Source organism: Pleurodeles waltl, chromosome 6 (genome assembly GCF_031143425.1).
Source record: "Pleurodeles waltl isolate 20211129_DDA chromosome 6, aPleWal1.hap1.20221129, whole genome shotgun sequence".
Classification (NCBI taxonomy): Eukaryota; Metazoa; Chordata; class Amphibia; order Caudata; family Salamandridae; genus Pleurodeles; species Pleurodeles waltl.
The window spans coordinates 1,258,407,461-1,258,426,850 of NC_090445.1; the positions used below are offsets into that span (position 1 = coordinate 1,258,407,461).

Below are 19,390 nucleotides of genomic sequence, written 5' to 3' on the forward strand. Positions count from 1 at the left end.
AGACAAGACAACATGCTAACATTTTATATTTTGGTGTTGTGACTAGGTAAAGTCAATAAGTCGGCCTGAGTGTAGCCTGGACTTGCAAGATCAATTGCACACTTTGCATGCCAGAAGCATGCTTGGGATTGGCTGCCTGCAAGGAATTGGATGGGGGGTCTGGCCCCCGACCATCCCTGCATACAACGAAATGTTGTGCAACGGCATGTGTCTGTGAGAGGTTAGATGCGGTGCCTGGTCATAGGCCAGACCCTGTGGCCATCCCCACACCAGATACAGAGGGGTAGCCTTTACAAATGGTGATAAAATATTACTTTATGTTTAAAAAAAAACCTAGAAATTAATTTCAAAAACAAAAACAAAGGTTAAAGCAATATTCTGGTTAGAAATTGTAATTATGCCTCATATTATATCACTCATGACATATGGTTGTGACACCATTGATAATATCAATGCAACATTTTCAATCAAATTACGGAGGAGAAAACAGTGCATGGTGGGGGAGTGAGTTATAATTATCCAAAGGCATGAGTTATAGTTACTTGTGTTGTAGTAGTTTTTGTTGTAGTGGGCGGGCCTTAAGTATATGACATAGGGTATGTCCTTGTGCTAGTAACCCATATTTATCAATAATACACTAATATGAGGAAAAGGTTAGATTAAAATACAGGTGTTTTTAGAGATTACTGATGTTTAAGTGAGTGTTGGGAACTAATTGGTAACCGATTGCAAACTGACCCTTAAACCTCAGGAAGGACGTTTGCCAGTTCGCATATAGGGAAGGTCCTCAATTATGAAAATAACAAACTGCAACTTGATCATTTACTGTTTGAGCACAGCTGAAAAGATTCATATGACAATCTGTGACACTGCACTGCTGTGGTTCGCTTGACTCATGGCAACTACAAGAGACGCTGTGCGATGAAGGTGACATTATGCCCCACTTTTCAAGATGAGCCTTTTGACAACTATCAAATATCCATTCAATAGTGTTTGCTAGATGTAAGAAATGGCATTATCCTGCAAAGAAATGGGAGTGCCAATAAAAAAAAAGGTTAACGCCTGTTTATATATTCCATCTAAAGGAGTGTGGTGGCGAACACGCACACACAACTCAAGTAAGAAGCGTGGCCCATTGAAAGTGCGATCCATTTCTTTTTCTTTCTTTAATATGAAATTTCTACCTGCAGTATCTCACTAGGGAGTAACTGCTATAATACTGTCTGTATCAGAAACATGTTGTTTAGTGGGCCTGTGCATGACCCACTTTGCAAAGTACTGCCATCCTTTCTTCCTGCTTTTATTAAAGTGCTAAGGATCTCTTCTATATGATTGTGTGTGAAATAAACACCAACCACAAAGTGTCACAGCATTCTCCCAACATGACAATGCTGGTAAATAAATTTGACTAACCTAAAATTTGCTAACCAGGATCCACTGGTGTGTGGCACGGCAGATAACATACCCAATCTCATTTACTTGTGGGCCTACTTTATCGTCACGATCATAACCATTTAAGTGTCAAGAGGAATTCACAAGATAATATCTATTTTTCTATCACATGTACTAACAGTCAAAAAATCTGAAGCGTAGGCATTGTCAATAACAGTTCTGAAGCTTTTTCAATCCATTTTACACACTTTCTGCTGTTTCTTAAGATAAAAAAAACATTTTGTTTTTAAATTATGTTCATAAGGCATTTCCCATTCATTAACATGGAATGTGCATTTTCAGTGGTTATTTAAAATACTGTCTGAATCTTAAAACATCTGAAACAACCTTAAGGATTTTAAAATTCTTATAAATAAAAATCATTTTTACAAGTAGATCTATTTCGTGCTATACAGTAAAGAACCCTTCTATTTAGTCTCAGGAGTAGAGGGGCAGAATCTCCACTCATTAGATGTTGTCCCACCAGGCAGATTCTTAGGTTGTTAAAACATCTTTATCTAGTATTCCAAATACATTTTTTAAATCAGATGCACAACAATAACAGAAAAGGCAGACCCAAGTGCTAAGCCGAGGTTTAAGAAAAAAGTCATCATAACCCCAGCAGCTTCAGCCAGTTCCTTGGGCACAACCTTGGGCCCATAGATCATTGCAAGAGAGCCCAAGTAACCATTGCTTAGGCCCACAAGTGAGATGAAAATCACAGGATACGCATCATGCTGAAAAAGAACAATATCTGAGTGAGCACGGGGCTGATAGTTGCAGAAGACAAACAAGGGGATGAACACAGTTCTCAGCAGTATCACAGCAGGAAACAACTTGCTATTTGGTCCAGGAATTTGAATCCAGGCAGTGACCTGTCGGCCACACAAGTCAGCAAAATTGTACATGAGGAAGCACGTTAAGGGAGTGAAGTACTTGTTAGTCCATATGCTCCCAGAAAAAGTATTCACAGAGACAATACTGGAAGAAAGTGTGGGAAAGATGATAATGGAGATAAAGAAGACATAGAAGACACAAGAAGCCAGGACGGAAATCTTCTTCAAGATTGGACGCCATGGTGGAATGCCCTGGTTTACACTTGTAGAATCTCCTTCTCCTGCTAAAGAACTGTTTGGCAATGAAGCTTCCTTGCTGACTTCTTCAATGCTTCTCATATAGAATCTAAACAGAAAAAAACAAGAAATTATCGATGTGAGATCAAGACAGTAGACCAGGGATCTGATTTACTACTTTACGGACAATATGCAGTGCCATCAATCCTATACAGCAAATATATTACCCAATGAAAAATACTCCAAAACGTGTGTACTTAATGGCATTGATACTGTATTAGCAGTTATGTAAAGTACAATGCCCAATTGTTTACAATTGGTGGACCTGAATGTGTAATTACACCAAACTGAAGGCTGCCCGAGAAATTTCATTTTACTCAAGACTGGGGAAAGCTTATTTGCTAGCAACAAATGAAGTAAGCAGAAACTTCAAACATGTTGTGTCTTTTACATTTAAGTTGTTTTTATATCATTTATTTTATTTCTATTTCTTTTTCTAACACAAAATACTAAAAGACAAGGCAACAATACAGAAAAAAACAACTATAGAGATGAACCTGACCACTAAAAGTAGTCAAACAAAACTTTACAAAGACATTCAAACTTTCAGAAAAAATAAATCAAAATATTTTGTGTGTTAAGGAAAAGGAAATGCAACAGCAGTAAGAATGATGTTGCTGTCTGATAAGTCAAATAATGTTAACAACTTTAGCAACTGATTATAGCAACAAGAAGAGTTTAACCTTTTAGCCAACCTAAGTAATGCATGTGGAAAGATGGTCTTACTCTCTCAACCCAAAACAACCCAAAACAAACTGAATATAGCTCAATTTGAGCTAACTCCTTACACCACCAGGCAGAGCACGTGTATACTAACAAATTTAGACATTTTAACTGGTTAGCTGACTCCAAACCGGCTTTGGCCAACAAAGCATTTGGACTTGAAAGCCATACATTCACTTCCCTTTGGCACCTTCTGACTTCCATCATGTTTGTTATTTGTTAGCAGCAGATGTGGACTAATATAGTAGACTAAGGTAAGCATTAATAGCTCAGTTAAGATCCATATTAATATGTGGTAGGGTGTTTTGCAAAGATATGCTCTTTAGTAGATTATGAGAGAAAGAGCAGGCTCTAGAAAGAACAGCATAAGGGTTCTACTATTTTTCAACAGTACAATATGTTTTTGGTAGTGGTGCCATCATTCAGTAGCACCACTAAGATGTGAACAAGTTTTACATGCCAGAACAAAGAACAGAAATGGACAATATTAATAGAATATTACTTTCTTTCAAAATGTCAATGTCTAAAACGCTTCAATCAAAGTTGACTGCAGACTTGTGGGCCTGAGAGGCGATTCTTTCCACAAAACATGTAACTCTTGATTGGTAGTGCTTTGTTCACCATGGTCATGGAAGATGATAATCTGCACTTAGGAGAATCTAGGGTTAGGGAAATTCCAATAGCATGTTCGTCTCTATCAGTATTAAAAGCACATTTGTGAAAGTCCAAAGGTCAAACATAGCTCAGAGAGGTTCCATTTCTATATTTTACAGAGAAAATTTGATTTATTTCTGATTACCACTGCTTTAGAGGTCAACAGCTGGGTGAATCATTCGATCATCGAATTAAAATATAGAGGAAGAGAGAGAGAGAGGAAGAGAGAGAGAGAGAGAGAGAGGAAGAGAGAGAGAGAGGGAGGGAGGGAGAGGGAGAGGGAGAGGGAGAGAGAGAGAGACACACACACACACACACACACACACAGTACCACTACCACCTGTGTTTTGAGTGTAATAGTATGGCAGGATTTTACCCAAAATCTTGCTTCACAAAAAGAACAAGGGCATGCCTGAGTGAGGACATCTGAAGGCATTGTGCGTTGAAAACAAATCATGCGTGTTTTGACTTACTAAGAAGGCCCTTTCATAAAATGGTTGAGTCTAATCAGCGGCAGTATTAAGAACAGAAACTGGGTGAAAGATTTCTGGAAGCAGCCTAAATTGAATGGAGTTCGTCTCAGAAACAGATCATGCACAATGTATTTGAGGGTGTGCCTCAAAACTTCCCTGTATCCATCTCAATAGAGAGAGAGCTCAAGGTTTCTCAGCACCCATCTTTCCAGGAAGTGCAATCACTGCATTTCCCAACATCCATCTCTAAAGGAATCTACATTAATGTTTATTATCTGTTATTTTCTACCTTCTACCCTACTTTAGTCGACTTTTCACCATCCAGACATCCAAGCTAAAGCAGACACAGAGACAATGGGTGTCCCCTGTTTGCACCTATTAGGGACTAGAAGGACCAACATCCCTGCCCCTGGTTATCATGTGCCTGGCACACATCACATTTTGTAAACATATTCAGCCACAGACACATATAGGCCCTCATTACAACCTCAGCGGTCTTCACAGAAGACCGCCGAGGCTGCGGGCGCCAGAATACTACCAGTGCTGGCGGTATTTCTGGCTCCCTATTACGACTTTTCCGCTGGGCCAGCGGACGGTAACAATGTTACCGTCTGCTGGCCCAGCGGAAAAGTCACATCAACATTGCTGCCGGTTCATAATAGAGCTGGCGGTAATGCTGATGTGCAGTGGGTGCAGTAGCACCCGTCGTGCATTTCACTGCCTGAAATTTGGGCAGTGAAATGCGCGATGGGGTTATGCCTAGAGGCCCCTGCACTGCCCATGCCAACTGCATGGGCAGTGCAGGGGCCCCCAGGGTCACCCCAAGTTCCCCTTACCGCCAGCCTTTCCATGGCAGTGTTTACTGTCGTGGCCAGGCTGGCGGTCGGGGACTCATAATCCCCAGGGCAGCGGTGCTTGCACCACTGCTCTGGGGATTATGACCGCCAGGCGGAAGCCTTGCGGTATAGTGGAGGGGCCGGCAGTATGGTCATGGCTACAGCGCCACGGTCATAATAGCTGGCGGAACACCGCCAGCCTGTTGGCAGTGTTACCGCCAGTTTACCGCCAGCCGCTAGGGTCGTAATGAGGCCCATATTGCCTCTAACAAGATAAACCATTCCACAACACACTCAATGCCCAGCAATGCACACTTTGTAGTCATACAAGATTCAGACATCGCTGAATCATCAATAACAGATATAAAAGGCGGCTATGCCACAGCGTACACACATCCAATGCGTTACCAATATTAAGGTGATTGTAACTAAATTTAGTCCATCATAAGGCTGGTGCTATCCCGGCAAGACACCCCGCCAACCTAGGTGGAAACAGAAGGGCCTATAGCTAGATTTAGTCCTGTGTAGCAATAAATCAAAATACCAGGGCACACACAGGTAGGCCAATCAGCATGAAATGAGCTACTGTAAGTCCATAGTTATTTGTAGTTGTGTTTTATTCTTCACACTTCTTGCATCACAGGTCACAATCCAATATAAATGGGCAGCCCATGGGAAATGTGAAGAATAAAAACACAACTACAGACTTACAGTAGCTCATTTCATGCTGATCGGATTACCTTTGCGTGACCTGGTATTTTGATTCATCACCCGACAAAAGCAACATGCACTGATAAATTAAACTTGGTTGCATCCTCCATCAAACATATCCTGGACATTCTCATCCCTGCTGGTTATAGCATCCAACACAACTACAAATGCAATACTATGGACCTCACTTAATCATTGTTCCAAAATTTCCAGTGCAAATGACAACCCTGGAATGGATTAATCATTTTGCCACCGCCTTCAACCTCACAAATACTACACATCAACATCTTGGACAGCTGAAAAGAGGGAAAAAAAAAAAAAAAAGATATCCATCTGAAAAAAATCCAAGAGTTAAACAATCTGCCAGAACACTTTCAGCCCAACGCTGATGTCATATTCTCCTCAACGTACACAGCAACTCTATGAGAACTCATGTTGAATGTTACGTTTCACTGAAAACCTGGTCCATGAAGCCATCAACACCTTTGTATACTCAAGAGCGTAGCAAAAATAAGCATACCATAAAGAAAAAGGAAAACAAATGGAGAAGATCAGAACTCCCAGATGACCTCAACTTACTCAAAACACTCTCCTCTAATCGCTGATCCCTCATCATCATAGATAACACCTCTTACTACAAGCACACTATCGGTGAAGCAATCAACAGAAGACCCCTTCAAGGATGTCAAACACAGCACTAATCTTCTCCCAAAACCCACAATTCCTGCTTCAGTTGAGAAATGCAACACAATCAATCTCTTTTTCACCGAGATTGACAAAATCAGATCCAACCTTATTAGCACTTCCAGTGCCAAATTTCTAGTCATCCCCTGAAACCTCACCAAGAAAAAGGCCCTCCCTTAAATCAGTCAGGCACACGGACCTCTCCAATACCCTGAATTCTTTCAAGGCAACCTCTTATGAAGACGACGTATGGTTCATCATCAAGGGCTTGAGGCAAATAAACATCACCCCATGTTAAAAGATCCATAATGGCTCGCCCTTCCGGCCTGGATCACACTCAAGATGAACTGTATTGGTTATATAAACTCAAGATCTAAGCTCACCTGGCAAGCAAGCCACATCTGCAGAACAACGCTGGACCAGGAGCCTGGAGTTTGCCAAACTGGAGACAAAGCAATGCAAGAAGGAAAAAAAGCACAAAAGATTCCATACTTTGTTCATGCCCTCCGGATCTGAAACAGCATCTCTATATATATCATAACGGCACTAATTCTCTTACAATTCAGAAAAAAAGTTGAAGTCACACCACCCTTAATGTTCCCCCAATAATTGCATATTGTTGGTGGCCACCCCTCCTGTGCAGTGCTCCACTGCTCTCAAGCTAGGTTTGTACTCTATAAAAATCACAACACATACAGACATACAGGAATGTCTGAGGAGGTACTTTGCCATGCATCGTGAATTTACCACCAGGATGAGCTGCTCTGTGTAAGCTCCAGTTTTGCTAGGATAGGCAATTATTGCTGTTCTTAAATGGCTATCTTTTCTGAAAAAACTCACAAACCTCAAACTTACATTAACTCCTTCGGTGTTATTGATGCAACCTCTCCATTAGCTATGCAATCCACAGGGTGCTGCTGACAGAGGTCACTGCAAATCACACACAGCTGGTGCCACAGCATTTTTCCTGTGCAGCTCCCATCTTCAGATGTAAAGGGAATAGCTTTCCCTGCAGTCCGAGTGTGTTTTTTTTTGTTTGCTGATGATGACGATAAGCATGTTATGTGGGATGACATAATCAACCATGAAAGGGAAATCAGCTTAAGTGTTCAGCTCTGGCTGCTTTCAGATTGATCAGTTCTCAAGCACATAGCTCAGCCCCCGAGCTCCAATGCAAATCATAGAGGTACCTTTGGGAAGAGAAAGATTCTCAGCTTTCCAATGTTACCTTTCCCTGGAACAGTGCTTCCCAAACTTTCTGGAACGAACCACAACCCAGTTGTGAACCCAGTTAAGAACGTCTAACTTTCACGACTCAGCTACCTTTAATGGACACAAAGCAGACGATTTTTAAATATAACTAAAGCATCATGTGGCAGCATGCTATCATTCACAGACAACACCTTTTCCATTGAAATGGCCACTAAATTTACACAGACATACAGTTTTAGTGAAAAAACTATACTGCATGCAAATAATAATGTGTGGACATCGGCTTTCAGTGAATATGTCATTTGTGGGTCACTAAGTGGTGTCTTCTTTGTTGGAATCCTACTAAAATCTTTGTTTCCATCACAATTCAGAATTACAAAATGTGCTTTAGTTTTTCTCTCCTAATTGCTGAATGTGTTAATTTACAGATATTTACATTTTGTTGTCTGTTACAAAAAATTATATCCTACATCCTTTCCACACTCGGTACCCGAGCAAGATTCTCACATAATTCACTTTACTTTTCTTTATCTGATTGCAAAGTGAGAGGAGTCTATGAACACTAATTCCTGTGTTAAATATATAAGCAGTAATTTGGCAGAAGCCTGGTGCAGCAAATGTAACAACATAAATGAACAAGTGACCTTCAGTAACAATTTATCTTGTAGAGATATATTGTAGTTGCAGATTCCTTACCTTAGAATTTCCCCCAGGCATCAGACTGAATCTAGAGATTTCTCTTTGAACAGCACCCCTGCGCGTGCTGTCAGGTGGCATCGGTTGACTCCGCGTCAGTTGTTGGCGCTGTGGTCGCCGTGATGATGTTGCAGTAGTACAAAGGCGCCACCCTGGCGCACTGACATCAGTTTCTTTTCACAACTTTCCTCGTCAGGAGCGCAGAGTGATGAAGAACACTGAAATTAGTGCGTCATAACTAAGGGCATAAAAGGGGAATCCCTGTCCCTAGAAATAAGTAAGCAAGCAGGAAGGATGGGTGGGTATGTAAGGAATCTGCAGCTGGAATATGTCTCTACCACATAAATTGTTAGCGAAGATAAGGAACTTCCCTATCTAATAGAGAATTCTAGTTGCAGATTCATTACCTTAGAATAGATACCCACGCAATTCCATCCTCGGTGGTGGGCTGTGAACCAAGATCATACTAAAAAGTACTTCCAGACCGAACTACCAAAGTAGCCATTTCTGCAGACCTGACTGTCCAGGCAGTAATGTATTGTGCAGAGATGCCCACGTTGCTGCCTGGCAGATGTCCAGGACAGGAACGCCGCGTGCTCACGCTGTGGTAGCAGCAGTTGCTCTGGTGGAGTGAGCATGCAAGCCCCAGGGGGGTGCTTCTTAGCGAAAGCGTAGCACATTTTGATGCAGAGTAGTACTGATCGCAAAATGAGATGCTTCTGCACCGCCTTCCCTTTCTTCGCACCCACATATCCAACAAAGAGATAATAATCCACCCGGAAATCTTTAGTACGATTGAAGTAGAACGCCAACGATCTTTTTGGATCCAGTCGGTGGAGTCTCTCCCATTCATGAGAGGGATGTGGGGGTGCGTTAAAAAGTAGACAAAGTGATGGACTGGCCTACATGAAAAAGCATAACAACCTTAGGAAGGAAGGAAGCCCTTTGTATGAAGCACCATTTTGTCAGGGTGGACAGATAAAACTGATGGCTGGGAAGAAAGAGCTTGAAGTTCACTCACTCATGAGAGCAGAGGTGATGGCAATAGTAAAAGCCGTCTTGATTGTTAGGAGCCACAAGGGACAATTGTGCAACTGCTCAAAAGATGCACACACAAGTTAAGTTAGGACCAGGTTCAAATCCCACTGGGACATACTGAATGGGGTCAGAGGAAACAAATGGGTGAGTCCATTAAGGAACCTTCCAAGAAGGGGAGACTTGAATTAGTAAGGTTGGACTGGCAATCTAAGAAAGGCCAAGATGGCCGATAAGTAAACTTTAAGGGAGCCCAAAGTAGAGCCCTGCTGGGACAAAGAAATGAACAAGAGGACCACAGAGAGAGGGGCAGAAAGGGGAATCAACTGAGTTGTGGGAACACCTTGCCACAAATGTATGCCACCGATTTGGTGGAGGGATGCCTAGCTGTCAAGATAACATCACAAACTGCAGGCTGAAGGTAAAAAGCTGTAAACTGTCACCGCTCAATCTCCACGCAAGAAGGCGGAGACTGCACAGGTTTGGGTGCTGAACAGTTCCCTGCCACTGCTATAGAAGATCATTCCAAAGGGGCAGTCTGATCGGACCTTCAGTAGCCATGCTCAGTAGCTCAGGATACCACACCCTTCATGTCTAGTCAGTAACCACAAGGATTACTTGGGCCCGTTCTTGACCTTCAGAACTCTGGACAGAAGTGGTATTGGCGGGAAGGCGTAAAGAAGGTCTGATTCCCAGTCGTGTGAGTGCCGCCCTGTAAACTCCAACGTGCAAAGCAGCTGGCATTGCGCATTCTAGGAAGAGGTGAACAGATCTAACCAAGGCTCTCCCCACTACTAAAAGAGGCCTTGCGCCACCTCCGGATGGAGACACCATTCATGATCAACTATGCATCGAAGGCTGAGTTTGTCGGCTCTGGGGGTTGAGATGGGCCCTCCAGATATTGAACCACAAGAAATAAACCCTGATGTTCCAGCCACGTCCAGAGGCGCAGAGCCTCTTGGCAAAGAGTCCACGACCTCACACCGCCCTGCTTGTTGCACATGGCAGCAGTGTTGTCCGTGAACACCTGCACCACTTTCCCTTTTAGAAAGGGAAGGAATGCTTTCAATGCAAGCCTGGAGCTCCAAAAGACTGATGTGGAATCCTGACTCTGCCGGAGACCAGCGGCCTCTGATCTCCACCTCATGCATGTGGCCACCCCATCCCAGCAGTGATGCATCTGTCACTGACTGGTGTAAGATCAGGCTGGGGAAGGGAGCGTGATCTGCCGCTGACCAAATTTGAAAGCCACCACTGCAGGTATTTCGCAGTTCCCTCTGAGATCTGGACCATGTCAGAGAGATTCCCCTGATGCTGCGCACACTGGAACTTCTGGTCCCACTGCAGAGCCCACATATGCCATCTGGCATGTGTTACCAGCAGGATACAGGAGGCCATGAGGCCCAGCAGCCTCAGAGTAATTTTCTATCCTGGATTTTGATGATGCTGAAACATCAGAATCATAGTGCAGTTTCGGGCCTATCCTCCCGAAAAGCGAGTCCAGGATATTCAGGCTGTGTCCAGAACAGCTCAGATAAAAGGGAGCGTCTGAGAAGGAGTCAAGTGAGACTTCGACATGTTTGTAGTGAACCCCAGCGAATGTAGAAAGTTTGCCGATGTCTGAAGGTTGGAGATGACTTTCTGGGGTGTGTTTGTCTTCAACAGCCAGTCATCAAGGTAGGAGAAGACTGAAATCCCTAACCTGTGCAGATGAGCTGCAACCACTGCAATCATATTTGCGAACACCCGAAGGGCACTGGTAAGGCCAAAGGGGAGCACAGTAAATTGAAAGTGCTTGTGACCTACCACGAATCGCAAGTAGCGCTTGTGGGAAGGCAAGACAGGTATATGGAAGTAAGTGTCCTACAAGACCAATGCTAGCATCCAGTCTCCTTGGTCCAAGGCAGACAGGACCTGAGCATTTTGAACTTCTCCTTCTTGAGGAAGAGATTGAGGGCCCAAAGATCTAGGATAGGACATAGGCCCTTGTCCTTTTTTGGCACCAGAAAGTAGTGGTAATAACAACCACAACCTACTTCTGGCGCAGGGACCCTCTCTATGGCTCCCTTGGCCAAGAGAGCCATCACTTCTTCGCGGAGAAGTTCCTGATGGTCCTCCAGTAAGCTGCTGTATGACAGATGCATGGCCGGAGGGGCAGTATCAAAGGGGAAGGAGTCGCCCCTTTGGACTATTTGTAAAACCCACCTGTCTGTTGGGATGCATTCCCAGTGGGGCAGGTGATGGCAGATCCTGCCCCCAACTGGTCTGAGATGGTGGGATGGACTAGGAGGGTTTGGAGGTTGCAAGAGGTAAGGGGTGGACTGGACAGACCTCTGGTCCCGGTCTGTAGGAAAGTAGCCTCTTTCTAACTTGGTTGCCCCCGTTATTTCCTGTTTGTCAGTGTGTTTGACTGTATTCACTGGGATCCTGCTAACCAGGACCCCAGTGACTGTGCTCTCTCCTCTAAATTTGGTCGGTGGTAACTTTTTATCCCCACAATTGGCATACTGGTCCCCCATGTAAGTCCCTAGTATATGGTACCTAGATACCCAGGGCATTGGGGTTCCAGGGGATCCCTATGGGCTGCAGCAGTTATCCTGTCACCTACAGGGAGCCCATGTAAAGGCTTCTGCAGGCCTGCCATTGCAGCCTGTGTGAAAGGGTGCATGCACCAGTTTTCACTACAGGTCACCACACCAGGTCACTATAAGTCACCCCTATGGTAGGCCCTCTCAGTCCAGAGGGCAGGATGCAGGTACCTGTGAGAGAGCACCCGTGCACTAGCAGAGGTGCCCCCACAAACTCCAGATCCATTTGCCTGGACTTCCTGAGTGAGGGGATGCCATTTCACGCGTGTACTGGACATAGGTCCCTACCTATTTCCAGCTACATAATGGTAACTCTGAACCTGGGCAGGTTTGGTATCAAACATGTCTGAATCATAGCCCCCAACACTGTTGCAAGTATTGGAAGTATGATTACATGCACTCTGGGGGCTCCTTAGAGGTCCTCCAGCATTGCTACCACCAGTCTTACATGGTTTTCCAGGCAGCCCAGCTGCTGCCACCCCTCTGCCCTCCTGCTGCATGATCTGATCAAGGCCAGAACAAAGGATTTCCTTTGGGAGAGGGAGGTAACACCCTCTCCCTTTGGAAATAGGTGTGATTGGATTGGGAAGGGTAGCCTCCCCAAGCCACTGGTTTGCTTTGAAGGGCACATTTGGTGCCTTCCGTGCATAAATCAGTCCACACGGGTTCAGGGACCTCCAGTCCCTGCTCTGGTGCGAAACTGGGCGGTGGAAAGGGGAGTGACCACTCCCCTGTCCATAACCACCCCAGGGGTGCTGCCCAGAGCTCCTCCAGAGGGTCCCTGGGTTCTGCCATTTTGTTTCCAATGTTGGCAGGAAACTCTGAGATAATCCGAGTGGCCAGGCCTGGCAGGTGACATCAGAGCCTCCTCCTGATTGGTGCTTACCTGGTTAGGTGACCAATCCCCCTTTAAGGGCTATTTGGGGTCCCTCTTTTGGGTGGGTCTTCATATTCAGCTTGCAAGATTCCAGCAGGGCTCCTCTGCGACCTCTGCTATGGCGTCTGGCCTCCGGAACTGCAAATGGAACCTCCAGGACCAGACAAGCTGCCTCCAAGAAGAAAGAACTCTTCAGCAAGTTTGTTTCCAGGGCTCCTGCCAGTTTTGCAACACTTTCCTCGCCGTGCATCCTCCGAAGACTGCAACTCTTCAGCCTGCACAAGAAGAAGGAATCTCCTTTGGAGTGAAGGAGTCACTCCCTCCATACGCAGGCACCTACAACAAGAGAGGACCAGCTGCGTGGATCCCCTCTCCTGCTGAGCAGCGTAGATCCTGCATCACTGGTGGTGGTCTGGAGAAGTCCTCTTGGTCCTCTCTGCCAGTTGTCCAACTTTGGTGGAGGTAAGCCTTTGCCTTCCCACGCAGGACAGTAACCCCGTGCACCACGTCTATTGCAGCTGCCAAGGCTTGTTTGAATCTCCTTGTAGCAGGGCAGCAAAATGAGGACAAATAGCCAGTGGTCAGATATTATGGTGATTTTTTATTAGGTGTAAGGATTTGCACTTAGTTCTGTATTTCCCGTGTGGAAGATGAACGTTCCTTTTGATTCTTCTCTTTGTCTTCTCTTTACACGGCTCCCAGGAGGCGCATGTGGGGAAAATAGCGAAACAGACACAGGTAAGTGGACTGTCCTTTACTTGACACTACTTCTCCCCGCCTTTTTTTCTCCTTTCTTTCTTAGTCTCAGTCTGGCTTTCTTTCTGTTCTTCTGCTTCCCGTACTTGCTGTCTCCTTCTCTTTCTCTGCTCTTTTTCGTCCTCCCTTCTTCAGTGCAAGTTTGTTTTCTCTATAAAGGTTTCCTGGTCTTCTTTACCTCTCACCACTATTCACATTCTTTTCTTCTTTAGGTAGTCTGTCTGGTTGCCCTGTATCATTGGCTACTCTCTCTTGCTTATGGGGTCGCTTTTCAACCTCTTTGACGTTACTGCCACTAGTACTTGGAGGTAGGTCTTTACTCAGACCCTGTTTCCACCTTGGGTTTTTTCCCCTTTCCTCCTGGGACTCTGTGTCGGTTGATAATAACTTAAATATACCCTCCGGGTCTGTTTAAACTACCCGACTTGGTCACCGGGTCAACATAACCAAAAGTAAACTGCAAACATTGAAATCAAACAGTGTCGCTACGTTTGAAAGAGGGGAAGAAAAGAAAAACAAAAATACACAACCAAAAATGAAGAAAACCTTCTTTCACCCCTCCCTCTATGCGCTTGTTTGTATTCCCTTCCTCTCTCTGGTTTATGACAGCCACGCACCTGAAAGGGCCACGCTTTTCCCCAAGCGTGGCCGGAGCTTGGGTGGGGCGCCTCCCGCGCTGCTGGTTTGGGTCGTCCAGTCGTCGGTATGGGTTTCTGCTGGGCTGTCCGTAGTGTGGCTTCCTCTGCAGTCCTCGGTATCTCCGTCTTCTATTTCGGTGCTCCCACTCAGTGTCCTCCACTCTCCCGCCATTTCCTTCTCCTCCGATCCTTCCCGGTTTTGAAGCCGGGTGATGGCGTGAAACAGCTCCCTCTGCCCCTCGTCACCCGGACGCGAAAGGGGATTGGTTGCCACACGCTGCACTTCCGGGTCGGAAGTGGCAGTGAAATCTATCTCCTCAGAATATGGCGGGTCCGCTTGCGGCAGCAACGGCCCGTCCTACTCCTCCAAGGGATGTTCAGGTGACTTGTAGCTCCAGCACTCCATTCTTCAAAGCACAGCCTCCTGAGGAGGCCTCAAGCGTTGACACTCTTCCCGCCTTGTATTGGCTTAGTGACAGGATGAAGTTGAAGAACTTTTGGCTTTCTTCCACTTCTTCCTCTTGTGACTTGAACATTCCAGAGATTTGGAATGGGACAAGAAAGGGTGGTGATCACTCCGTGAGCGGTCTCAAGACCTTCCTCTCGAACAAGACCAGGAGCGATGTGGAGCTGAGAGCCGGGCTGCCATGAGCTTCAGGGAACACTTCCTCAAAGCCTCCAGGTTCATAGCCCGGTAGTCAGAGCACGACTTTGGGTCGTGGTCGGGCTCCAGACACCACAAACACACCAGGTGTGGGTCTGTCACTGACATCATATGGTGACAGGCGGTGCACAGTTTTAAGCCAGTCTTCAGAGACATCCCTCGACACAGAAAAGACGTCAGGACACAAGGGTGGTGCCTATGGATGACCGTAATGATGACAACAGACCCAGAGACAACCAACGTCACCTGACAGCGTGCCATGGTACTGCTTGAAGAAAAATCTCTGGATCCAGTCTGACGCCTGGGTGAACTACGATCACTGCTACATATGACGGGATAGTCCATTGCTGTACATCTTGACGAGGATATTGACCTTTTTGGACTAATGTGCATAGGAGCGCAGTGCACTTCCCCAGATCGTTTGGATCTTCTGAATGTGAAAGCGTAAGTGTCAGTGTTGTAGTGGAATTGTTGGTGCTGGCCATGCTCTGTGTGCCAAACAAAAGATGATGCCATTATTATAAGTCAAAAAACTTTAAGTAAATGCTTTCTTATTTATAGATTTCACTATGCATGGATTCTTGTATACATGTATGACTATGTTTTGGTAGTCTATTTTTAATATGGTTCTTTATGTTGACCAACACTTGACGTTATAAAAAAATAAAAATAAAAAAAAATTAAAAAAACTCATAGAAATAATTCCTCTTGGAACACTGGCCCTACTTACGACTTCGGCGGTCTTGTCAAAGACCAGTGCTGGCAGTATGTGTGGCACCCTATTTTGACTTTTCCGCTGGGCCAGCGGATGGAAACAGCGTTTACGTCCGCTGCCCCAGCGGAAAAGTCACATCAACATTGAAGCCGGCTCGTAATAGAGCCAGCGGCAATGTTAATGTGCAGCGGGTGCAGCCGCACCCGTCGTGCATTTCACTGCCCGTAAGTCGGGCAGTGAAATGCGCGATGGGGCTGTGCCAGGGGGCCCCTGTACTGCCCATGCTAAGTGCAAGGCAGTGCAAGTGCCCCCAGGGGCACCCCGAGTCCCCCATACCACCAGCCTTTCCATGGCGGTGTTTACCGCCATTGACAGGCTGGCGGTTGGGGACTCTTAATCCCCAGGGCAGAGCTGCCTGCTGAAGCCTGGCGGTATCCTGGCAGGACCAGCGGTATGACCGTGGCAAATGTGCCACAGTCATAATAAGCAGGCGGAACACCACCAGCCTGTTGGTGGTATTACCACCAGTGTTCCACCGTCCGCCGGGGTCGTAATGACCCCCACTGTCTTTTTATGCAAAAAAACAGACTAAGGCACCCTGGATGTCAAAGTTGATTCAGTTTCTCAGGTGAATTTATGTAGGGCTGATCGTAAAAAAACTGGCAGAGTGGCATGAGCTGAAAGCATGTCAGTGTCTGTTATCCATGCCACTAGCATCGCCTAATTCCTGTGTCCAGTCCAAGTCAGGGTTGCCGAGCTAGTATTCCAAAGGGTCCAGCAACCCCTCCAATCCTTCTCCATCTTCGTACCCATAATAATAAGGTTCAGAATCCAACCTGGGGTGAATGAACCCCATCAAAGTCGGAAGTGACGTTGATTGACCCACCTCGGGTTCCGCGTCATCGGGAATGAGGAATGGGTCGACTTCAGGTGTAGGCCCAATGATGCTGGAGCGTTGATGTCTTAGCCAGTGCCATGGAAGGTTTCATATGGTTCTGGTTGGATCTTTATGTTAACCAACACTTAAGATTTTGAAACAAATCTCTTGAAATAATTCCTCTTTGAAGACTGTCTTTTTATACATAAAAGAGACTAAGGCACCCCTGAATGTCAAAGTTGATTCAGTTTCTCAGGAGGTGAATTAACGTAGGACCAATCATAAAAAAAACTGGCAGAGTGGCGTAAACTGAAAGCACTTTGGCACAGGTCCACCCGACGGTGACGGAGAACATCGCCCGCTTGCATTCCCTGGAGCAAGAAATGGCTGTCCTAGCAGATAAATGGAACCATGACAAGGCCTCATTTAAGGACACTGAATACCTTGGCAACAAAGAAGCGATTCAAGCACTGTACGTGGAGGTTCAAGTCTTGTCAGAGACGGAGTGCCCCCCAGAGCAGTTACATCCGTCACTGACCACTTTCGATCCACATCATGCTAATTCATCTTGGCTAATTACTGTTGATATTAGTCGGCCCTCACGCAAAGGCCCACAAGATTAAGCTAAGCTAACAAAGATTTCACCCTGAAAGAGCACATTGAGAAACATTAATCCGGCACTGGAGGCTGAGGCTGTGGCACCGGGATAAAAGACTTACCTGGAAACTATCATCGGGTGTTACAGGTACTCTTCTGGAACATAATAGGGCTGAATTCAAATTTGTAAAAAATAAGGAGTGGTTATCTTTTATTAGCAATTTTCATATTGATTGTTGCCAGGAGACTCTGAATCCTTGGCTCTGGATGGGTGCTCTTTTAGTTCCCCACAATTCCATCAAACGCAGGCAGGGGAAAAGGGGGTCTAAAGGTTTTGGTCTCCACCTCATTAAGCTCTGTGTGTGTGTTAAGATCTTGTGCTCCAGTTCTCACTATAAAATTCTAAAATGATCCTCGCCTAGTATAGGCAATATAATTTTTATTAGCTTTTAATATAATTTTTTTCATGTCCAACCAATGGGGATTATCGAGGATTTGAACCGTACCATTACAGTTCTAATGGGTAGAGAACCTGCAAATGTATCTATTCTTTGAGTGAGGGATATTAACATTGCTGAGTGTACTGATAGTGGGTCTCTGGTCTGTGGAATCAGAGACAAACAGGAGGTGTATCTGGGTCACTTTCAGCATTCACTTTATGGGGAAGTCCTAACAAGTCTACTTTTAGCTAATAACTTGCTTTTTGCCCAAGAGACTACTAGCGTTTATAGTAGGGACGCTCCAACATTTGTAAGGAAAGGAAAAGGCAGCACGATTTACCATATCCTTCTTTCAAAGGATTTAGTCCATTAATGGAACATTTTATGATGTGTTCATCGCCCATTAGTGACCATCACCCATTAACCATCAGTTTTGGTTTCCCAATGCGAGTTACACAGCTTACTAGGCCAAATCCCCCACAAGCATATGCATTGATCAAGGGGCTACAAAGAAAATGGCTACACATTAACTCCAAAGTAGTTTAGAGGGATCTTAATGTAAAGAACCAGGCAGCGATTGTCTGCTGCCTATGGGACGCTGCCGACCCAGTGGATATTTGTGGTAGCTTCAGTAAGATAGGTAAATTAGTCTCAGAAGCTCTAATTTCAAATTAGCCCCCGCATCACATGCAATCCCGGTTTAACCAAGGCTGTACAAAAGCCTATAAGGCATTACAAAAATAGCACAGTCCCCGGGGATCAGGTAGCAGTTAGGAGGGAAAGATGGGCTTAGGAAAGCAGAGATCAGGGCAAGAGCCATGGACAACTTGGAAAGAGACGCCCTTTTGAAGGATAACCAGGTATTCTGGTAAATTGTTAACTGTCCTTTCTTTTCAGGAAATTCCCCCACAGGCACAGAATGCCTTATCTTAGAGCAAGATTGGGTTAGGCATTTTACAGATATTTTTTCCAGCGCAGACAACAAGTGCTTATCTAAGACCCCTTCTTGAGTCTCTCACCCTCAGAGCACTTAAGAGTTAGAGAGTTGATTTTGGTACGTGAAGTGCGAAAGGCGTTCTTAAGCTACACATCAGGGAAAGTGCCAGGTCCAGATGGGGTTCCAGCTGAGCTTTTTAAACCTAACCTTGACTTCTGGGCTCCCCTCATCACAAACGTTTTCAAAGCGGTGGTTAAGGAGGGATCATTGAGACATGGAGGGAATCTATAATAATTCCCATTTGTAAAAAAGAAGAAAGAAGACACCCCTCAAATTCTAGGCCCATCTGATAGCTCGATACATTTTTGGCAGGGTAATCTTGGCCAAATTAGAAGACTCTGCGGCAGAAAATTCTCATTTTTTCTGAAACCTAATATGGGTTCTGTCCAGGACTAGGTACGAATGACCAAGCGTTAAATCTATACCTGATTGTTGGTAAATATGTCCAAGCCAGGAGAGGGACCATACAGTTGGCCTTTATGGACCTCTCCTGTGCCTTCGACTTGGTGGACAGAGATTTCTGTGGGAGATTTTAGGCCTGGAAGGGGTTGATCCAGTACTCCTGCACATTGTAAAAAGCCTACACCAAAGCACTCAAATGAAGTTCTGCTATACTCAACAGGGAGATTACACGCCACCTAATAATTAAAAAA

The 19,390-nt window shown here is 45.2% G+C and overlaps 1 protein-coding gene across 1 annotated transcript in view; it reads right to left on the reverse strand.

The window, feature by feature from the left end:
• Window positions 1-376: 376 nt before the first annotated feature.
• Window positions 377-19,390, reverse strand: part of SLC29A3 (solute carrier family 29 member 3) — a 141,016-nt gene continuing 122,002 nt past the window's right edge. The window contains exon 6 of the mRNA XM_069240566.1: window positions 377-2,613. Within this exon, the coding sequence (XP_069096667.1) occupies window positions 1,971-2,613 (643 nt within the window). The 3' untranslated portion in view covers window positions 377-1,970. The remainder of the gene's footprint in view (window positions 2,614-19,390) is intronic.